General features: G+C 28.4%; 1 protein-coding gene across 1 annotated transcript; it reads left to right on the plus strand.

Moving 5' to 3' along the window:
- The first annotated feature begins 7,388 nt into the window (after nt 1-7,388).
- Nucleotides 7,389-9,431, plus strand: LOC126894487 (tigger transposable element-derived protein 7-like). The gene has a single exon (XM_050665550.1). The coding sequence runs from the start codon at nt 7,696-7,698 to the stop codon at nt 9,358-9,360; it is 1,665 nt and encodes a 554-aa protein (XP_050521507.1). The 5' UTR covers nt 7,389-7,695; the 3' UTR covers nt 9,361-9,431.
- Nucleotides 9,432-9,838: the final 407 nt, after the last annotated feature.

Genomic DNA, 9,838 nt, shown 5'->3' on the forward strand with positions numbered 1-9,838 from the left:
TGGAACCCCTCACAAATTGGTCATATTGAATCTCTGGAGAGAGTACAAAGACGTTTCTTGCGGTTAATTGGCTATAAAAGACGTCTTGGGTTAGATCCTAATCTATCTAGTTCTACTTTAACCTCTATTCAAGCTAGCCTTAACTTGGTATCTCTCAATACTAGACGAGAGTTGTTGGACGCATCCTTTCTCACAAAACTTGTAAAGGGTACCATTGCTTGCTCAGACCTGCTACACCTACTTAATTTTTACATTCCCACTTTCAATATTCGGTCCTTTCCTATATTCGTAATTCCGTTTCACCGCACTTCTTATGGCTCCAATAACCCTATTGATCGTATATCTGCTGTATGTAACCGTCTCAATAATCAAAATAATTTTGATTTTTTTGCCCATTGTTAATTTTATGTATTATAATTTGTAGTGTTATTTAATTCTTAAATGTATTATTAATTGCTATTACTGTTTAATTTAAATTATTATTATATTGTTAAGTACTGTACTTGAGCCCTCGGGCGTTTATTTAATAAATAAATAAAATAAAATAAATAAATTAGATGTTAGACAATATTAAAGTGATGACACTATGTCGGTTTACCGAACAGCATACCATGTTTTCCTGGAATCGTATGATCTCGATTCAACAAGTCTGAACATGTTTAAACCTGACTGAACGCGTTCAAATCCCTGTACATGTCTGTTTGAACCCCGTCTGAACGTGTTTACAACTGTTTGTAACATAACTTTCGGTAACAATTAGACTAATTATTATTATCGGTTGTGTTTAAGTTAGTTAATAATTTCATCATGGTGTTTGCATAGCGCTATAATCGTTACCATATAAACAGATGTTGCTTTAACTTGTTGGTATTGTGTTAATTTAACTCCCATATTTATACCATTATAACCATAATGGTAATAAGAATTATAATGGTTATTACTGTCGGCGTACCTTTAAGTGATCTAGAAATGTATGAATGTCGTCTGACAACATTCAATGATGGATGGAAACTAAACTATTGAACACCTACTCAAATGGTTAAAACGGGTTTCTATTATTCGGGCAAACGAGATTGTGTCAGATGTATGTTTTACTCAAACGAATTTGATTGTTGACAGCGAGGTAAAGATTCGATGATGGAACGTAAGCGTAAAAGTCCTCAATGTCTCTTCTTTAGAGACAGTTCAGGTAATTCAAAGCGTACGTGTGTGTTTACTCTTATATTTTTTATGAATATTCTCTCTTCAGCGTATGATGTTTGCGGCTTGTACGGTTCTCCACCCTCTACAATTAGCTCTAGTATGGAAGCCGAAAATAATGAATATTTACTAGAAATGCTTCATCAAATTAAAACTCCTAATCATATATTGTTTAGTACATATACCGCTCGTATGACAACATTTGATAAGTGTCAAAGAAAAATGATGCAAAAAGTACAATACCTTTGCGAAGCCGGATTTTTTTATATAGGTAATAGTATAGTTTATTATTATAATATTAGACTACAACAAGATGTTAGTTACATACTAAGCGTTTATATATAATTTAATCTGTTGATGAATACTAATAATTACACTGATTCATACTATATTGATTAATTCATAGTAAATATAATTTTAGGTAACGGTCAAAATGATCGAATGTGTTGTTTTTGCTGTAGTCAAGTACTAAGAGATTGGGATGATGATGACGAGCCGTGGACAGAACATGCACGATGGTCTCCTAAATGCGCTTGGGTTTTGTTCAATAAAGGTAAAATATTTATTGACAAAGCGTGTGGAAAAAAGGATGAAAATAATTAATCTTAAAAATTTTTTATTTATATGTGTAAATAATTATTTATTTTTGTGATATACAATAAATGTATTATTTTTACAAACAATTTTTTTTCAATTTATACATTTAAGAGTTGTAAATCAACCATTGCTTTAAGCATAATGCTTTATACAAGCTACACATTTTATAGTTGTTTATGTGTCGAACACAGCATGGTTTCGTAGAGCAGAATAGATTGTATAACGGTGGACAATCCAAGTCTTCCATATCGATTACATTCTGGTTAGGTAAATACTTTTCCAAAACATTTTTTTTGATAGCACCCTTTACGTAAATAGTATCGCAGCGTAACAGTTGCATTATTCTCGGTATTTCATCGTATTCAACGTCCCCAACAGTGGTATCCAAACCATGATGATGCTTTTTGTGGTTTTCTTATCGTCCTTGACAGCGTTTGGATGTTTGAACACCCAGTGAGAGAGACATGTAGAGTCCAGGGCGATGACGGACAATTCTTTAACCAAAAATGAATGATCCGTAGACATTAAACCCTGTATGTCAACAATCATCCCGGTGAGAAACTTGCTTACAGTATCCATAACATGTAGGTGTATGTGCTACAGTAACACTTATACGTAAACTATTTGATTTTATTGGTTTAAAAAAAAAAAAAAAAAAATTACTTTGCCGTTGAAATGATGATGTGTATACAACTCTAACGCTAATGATTATAAAATTTATTTTGCACAATATATGTAAGTACTCATAAAGTATACAAAATCGACTGAGCTCTAAAATATAGAGATTACCCTAAAAAAAAACCTGATAAGTCTGCCAAACTTGGAAAGGGAGTGTTTCAAATGGTATTGTGGGACCATCATCATTTTGTGTGTGTTTTTATGTATTAGACTTTTATACGCTCGATAGGATATCTTTCACATATCGCGTCTTAGGTTAGTTTACATTGGGTTTCATCCTCACCCTCCGACCATTAATCATTGTATTAGGTTAGTTTACGTTAGATTTAATCCCCCCCGTACACTTCCTCCACGGCATGGAAGGAGAGTGGGTGAGGCGGGGGGCAGCTCTCTCCAAATTACCCTACTAACATATTTTAAGTATAGTCCTATAGTTTAAAATCAATTTTTATAGAATGAAGTAATTTTATAAGTATTATAACGACTGTCCTCGACAAAAGTAAGTAAATAGTTAAGTATACGAAATAACTAAGGTAGTAAAATAGCTAATTTCTCAGTTTCGTAATATCTAACTAATGAGTAAAAGAGTGAATGATTTAGAAGTGGGGAAGATGATGATGGTTTACATATGAGGGAAGGAATAAATAATTTAATAAAATAAAATTATTGCACATATTTTTTTTAATAACAATGTATATAAGTCGTCATATTTAACAATGTCTAAAAAATTTTTATCAAATCAAGTTGATTTGATAAAAATTCCTCCTAATGGTTGATTTAATCAACGATTAGGGGGAATCAAAATTTTTCCAACTCAAAGATTTATTGTCCATAGCATTCAATTCTTTAGTAAACTGGAGTATTTTGTAATTATAATAAATTACTATTGGCTACTATCTAAAAATAGGAGGATGATAAAAAATTTATTTTATAAATTGAAAATTTTTTTTTAATTTGCGATTCTCTTTTTTAAGTTTTTTTTTTAATTTGCAACGTGATTTATTTACTATTCTAAAAACATATTTTTATTAATTTAATAAGATAATAAGTCTTTAATAAGATGTATATTTAATTTTTTTTTTTAATAAATCATGAAAATATTGTTTAAATTATTTCTGTTTTGTGACTTATTTGCATAAAAATTTGACAAAATATATTTATAACTAAGTTAAAGAACTAGAAAAATTGTTCAATATAAACGAAAATAGCAGGTATTTTAAGTGTATGATCAATAGTTAATTTAATATTATACACTGCCAAAATATAGATTACATTTTTTTTATTCTTAGAATTAATAATCAGATATTAGAACTTACTCTTTATACCACCTCATTTTAGTTGTCATCATTATTTAATCTTGATTCTGACAAAAAACAATATGTGTTTGCTTTAAACCCATTTATTAATTTTTTGCAAGAACGTATAATAAATGTTGATTTTACACGGTGTAAGGTTTTCACTTGAGCTTGAATAAATAAATATAATTTTTTTTATTGCAATAGATAAAGAAAAACATCACGAATAAAAATTATTTGAAATTTTAAGTCTCATTCAAATTTGAAAAGAATAAGGGAATTTTTGTTTTTTTAATTATTGGGTAAACTAATTAATAGTTGTATAACTTTAATCATATAAGGGGACAAAAGTGGACTACCCTTAATTGGAAAATATAAAATCTAAAAATTATTTAAATTAACCTAAGGTATATTATCTTGCCCACATCCGTAGGGTAACATTTCAATTTTATTTTATTTTATAATTTTTTTATAATTCTTAAAATAATTAATATTAAATAATGAACTTTTTCCAGTTGGGCTTTAAATCAAATAATATTTCAACAAAACTTTTTATGATGAATACTTTTTTTAAAAGCTTCTATTAATGCTTAAGGTTTTCATCATTCCACACCGTCCTCTATTCTATACTCATATATGTTAAAATCCTAAAGAAGCATACATTATAATAATATAAAGTTATGAATATTTAGTTCGGAAAATAGATAATTATCAAGATAATTAAGATAAATAATGTCGTATAGTATTCGGTTTATATGAGAAATATTTAAGGTTTTTTAAATAAAACATTTTTTTCGCCAATTGAAAATGATTTTATTATTTTTTTTATGCATTCCTATAAAAGAAATTGTGATGATATTATCTGAGTAGTAGTAGTGCGTTCATTGAGATTTAAATAATACAGCTACCTATAAAATTTAAAATGTAATAATCAAATATGAAATTTATCTCTCTTATTGAGTTACAACATCTCAAGAAGAATTTTGTTTTATTTAACAGTCAAATATTATATTTTATTGCTATATAAAAAATTAAAATATTGAATTTCGGACTACACATTGATTTCATGGGGGTAAAAATTGTGTAATGATTGAAACATTTTCCAAGATCTGATATATATTTCTTTATTAGTAATAAATATAAGTAATATTAGTAATTGGTTATAAATAAATTTAACTTTCCAAAATAATACTTCATTAGAAATACTAATGATTTATTTAATACGTTATAAAATAACGTATTTTATACTATTATTTAGATGCTAAAAAATCATGTACCAGATCCTCTTAGTGAAGAGTCATATAAATAATTAAAATTAATAATTTAGAAACATATAAGTTCATAATTTCCCACCATACAATGATGTCTACTTGATACTAGACATAAATTAAAAAAATAATATATCAGTTGTAAACGAAATGTGGTTAAATAGCTTTTAATAAAATTTTTATATGAATATTGCAAATAACCGAATGTAAAGGTCAATAGCAACATAGACATAAATTAATATATAGACATTTTTTTAATTATGCTAGGTTTTTAATTTTGAATTTTAGGATTCTAGTGATGATGACGATTTAGTCGATGTCATTAGATTTTCCCTAACATCAAAACTTTATTTTTAATTTTCTGTTTAAGTTGAATAAATCTCAACATGTATTTACACTTGATTTAATTATTGTATTCAAATTTATAATTTGAGATTTTCAAAATGTAATTAACATTTTAATCTTATATTAGACTATATATAAGACTAATTTAGTTAATATAATAAGCCAATATTTAGCTAAAAGTTATTAAATATCAAGAAAAGCATATCAAATAAATTGGTTAAAAATAGTTTTCCTAATAAATAAGAGGAGCGACCATTGTATCGACAATAAATTACTAGTTTAATCAAATATTTTACACCATTTACCATTTACATTATATTCTTATTAACAGGTACCGGTAGATATACAGCAGTCTTAAGCGATTAGAATTATTATGTATAAAATAATGTACCTAATACGAACATTTAATAAAAAGCATTACTACTCGGCATCCATCTCTTCATTCACCCACCTACCTACTTAATTTTATTTTAGCTTAGGCCAAGTGCCTATTTAGAGTTATATTAATCACGCCACTCTTTTCAATTATTTAAATCTTTATAGTTTTCAATAATAAATTAATGAATTTGGATAATTATTTAATGAGATTCCTCAAAAGATCTATCTAAGTGTATATTAAAGATCAGTTATTTCAGATAGACGCCTTTTAGATAAAATTCTTGTCTAGGAGAATTTTTTAAGAACTAAAAGATTCAATTTATCATGGTAGTAGTTGCCTAATAAAAATACTATAACCATACTGTCTAAATATTAGGACAAAAGATAGTTGGAAATAATTGTTGAAAAATTTAATATTATTCGGTTTATTGCACTATTGTGATGTTGTCTTAAATATTTTGCAAAGTGTTTTGGTTATTTTAATTGAACTTTTTTTAACAAACAGAATATGATGAGTAATAGTATTATGAAAAACACCACAAATCCCACTTCTAATGTAGATATGTTACTGGATTAACTCAATAAAAATTAAAATAACTTTCAAATGACTTGTTCAAGAATAGTTATCGAACAGACATTTTCTTAATTAGATCATTTTATATATCACATGCCAATACATATTCTAATAATTAAAATGTTTTAAACATTTAAATAACAATATTTTCCTAAAATTAGACATAATGAAATTTTAAAATGGTTATCTTTTGAGTCCAAAATTTATATACATAATATAGACATTTATTCCGCTAAACTTGAGATGTTTAAATTTTGTTGGTGTCTAATGATTAGGTAAACAATACTTTGTATTAGAATCGCCGAGTTTATCAATTGATTTGATTTGGTAAACATTTACTTGTATTTTTTCATTAGTTAGTCATTGATACATCTAAGAATTTTGTTTTTTAAAAGAATTATCATATTTTTAATATAATCAAACAAGATTTATTGTGTTGTTTATGTGTTACACTAAATTTGAAACAACACTTGATGTTTTTTATAAAAATAAATTTGATTTTAGTAACGTAAAACCATTTTTTTTTATTAAATAGTATGTCATTATTTTAAAAATAAATTTAAATTACAAAATTAAAATAAAAACCAGTAGTTAAAATTTTTAATATTTCCTGTATATGTAGTTATTAAATAAAATAAATTGCTACATTATCTGAAAACTGAAATCCATCATAAAATTATTAATGAAGCACTCATAAAACATTAAATCAATGTTGAAATATTAGTTGATTTAAAAAGATATTTATTTTAATTCAAATAAAACGGTGGTATAATGTAAGGATTATTCTCAATTACACAATGAAAATTTGAAACTAGATAACGTTGATTCATTGACCTCACATATGTTCCAGAAATCTTGACACCTTTAAATATATCCTAAGTTATTGCTGATGAAATATACTTTATATTTAATGATTTTTCGGATAGTTTACTTAATTAATACATAAATTTTATATCAATTAATAATTAATGAAAAAATACTAGTAAATGTTTACCAATGCTCAAGACCAAACAGCAGTTGATAACACTCAGCAGTGATAACACAGAGTATTGTTTACCTAATACAGTAAAACCTCATTAATCCGGACCTCATTAGTCCGGACTTCGCTTAATCCGGACAGCTGTCTGATAACACGAAAAATGCGAAATTTATGCCGTAGACGAAAATAAACGTAAAAGCGAGTTCCTCCAATTTCCCATAAAGTACATATATTCTTATCTACCGTCATTAAAGTTATCATAAACTATGTATCCACAAAACTCACGTTATCCATTTGTTTGGATATTCAGTTCGCTAGTCGGTCGTCTAATACGTATGTTATAGTGCTTTATATTATAGTCGTTATTTTTGTATCACTGTGATGTCTTTTAGCAAATCTAGTCAATGTAAAAAGCGAAAACATACATCTCTTTCCCTTAAGGATAAATTATGCGTATTAGAAAAACTTGAAAAGGGGGCATCAGTGGCAAGCATTTGTGCGCAATATGGCATTGCCAAACAAACTGTCTCGGACTTGAGAAAAAAAAAAGATGAAATAAGAAAGTTTGTCCTTAAATTTAATGTTGAAAAGGAAACAAGCGATGTAAAAAGAATGCGGTTGCCTCTTGATCAGTCACTTGATGATGCAGTTTACAAATGGTTTTGTCAACTCCGTTCATCTGGATTGGCTGTCCGTGGAGTTGAAATTCAAGCTGCAGCAGAGAGGTTAGCCAAAAATTTGGACATTAATAATTTTAAAGCCAGTTCAGGGTGGCTGTTTAGGTTCAGGAGGCGTCACAACATGACAAATAAAAAAATATGTGGTGAAAGTCTTAGTGCTGACGATGAAACTGTCGAGCCATTTAGGAAAAAATTAAATGACATTTTAAGAGCTGAAAATATACTGCCTTCGCAACTCTACAATTATGATGAGACCGGATTATTTTGGAGAGCTTTACCAGACTGTACACAAGCATCCAAAGACGAAAAAAATACGCCTGGTAGGAAAATTAGTAAAGATCGAGTTTCTGCGTTGCTATGCGCTAATGCTGATGGAAGTCACATATTGAAACCTGTGATTGTAGGAAAAAGTAAAAAACCTCGTGCAATAAAAAATTTAAACACGTTACCAGTTCACTACTACAACTCGAAAAATGCATGGTTTACTAGAGAAATAACAATGGATTGGTTTCATAAAAAAGCAGTGCCAGAAATCAGTAGATACCAAACCGAAGTTTTGAAAATTCCTGAAAACAAAGTGAAGGCCCTAATTTTACTTGACAATTGCCCTGCACATCCACAAGTTGACCAGCTGACTAGTGATGATAAAAAAATTCGGTGCATGTTCTTGCCAGCAAACACAACCTCTCTAATTCAGCCTATGGATCAGGGCGTAATCTACACAGCAAAACGTCTATACAAAAAGAAGCTTTTACATGAAATTTTAGAAGTCGAAGAACCAGCTGCAGGAGAAGAAGATAAACGAGGGCAAAAGACGTTACAGAATCTCAAAGACTACAATATAAGGTCTATGATTTTTAATTTCGCATCTGCTATCAAAGATATAAAACCATCAACTTTTATTAACTCATGGAAGAAACTTTTAATAAATGAAGAGGTGGAACCAGATACAGCTGGATTGGAAACAGAGGACTTTTACAACACTTTCCACCAAGCAGGTGAAAATTTGACAACACTAGAAGACATTGATTTGTGGCTAGAATCTGATGAAGACGATATGGGCTATCAAATTTTAACAGAAGAAGAGATTGTTGAAAGCTTCATCGGTGCAGAAAACTCTGAAACGGATGAATATGAACAAGATGAAGTAGACGATAGTATCAAGTCTAAGCCAAAACTTGGTGAAATTAAAGACCATCTAAATGTTGTTCTCAAATATGTTGAAGATAACGACGATGAAAACATATCTGCATATTACGAACATTTAAGGCATCTACGTGAATTATTAATACGAGAAATAAATGCAAAAGGAAGACAACCAAAGATAAGCAGTTTTTTCAAACCAATTAATGAAAGTGTGCCTTAATATATAATAATTATGACTATGTATATGCTTCATGTTGATATTTACATTTTTTTTATGTAATGTTTTTTTTTTTGGACCTAATATTATGTTGCAATACATATATATTGTTTATCATATATTGTAATTAGTGTAATATAACATTCTTAAATCTATAACACGGACATGTTTTTTGGTTATTTTGTTTAATCCGGACTTTCATTAAATCGGACAACCTAGAGCCCTTATTGGTCCGGATTAATGAGGTTCTACTGTATATTGGAATGGAAAATTATATAAAATGGGAAGAAATCGACTTCATACCTTNAATGTTATATCAAATATTATTCTGGTATCTTTGCAGGGCAAAATTAATTTATAATATCGTTTTTCAATATTAATTACTTTTATGATGATAAACAGGCAACGACTTAACGCCACGCATACTATGCTGTGTTTATTTGTCCGTCGTAAAAACCAACGACTTGTATCATCTGATAAT

This window comes from Daktulosphaira vitifoliae, unplaced genomic scaffold (assembly GCF_025091365.1).
Source record: "Daktulosphaira vitifoliae isolate Bord-2020 unplaced genomic scaffold, ASM2509136v1 Scaffold_1, whole genome shotgun sequence".
Lineage (NCBI taxonomy): Eukaryota > Metazoa > Arthropoda > Insecta > Hemiptera > Phylloxeridae > Daktulosphaira > Daktulosphaira vitifoliae.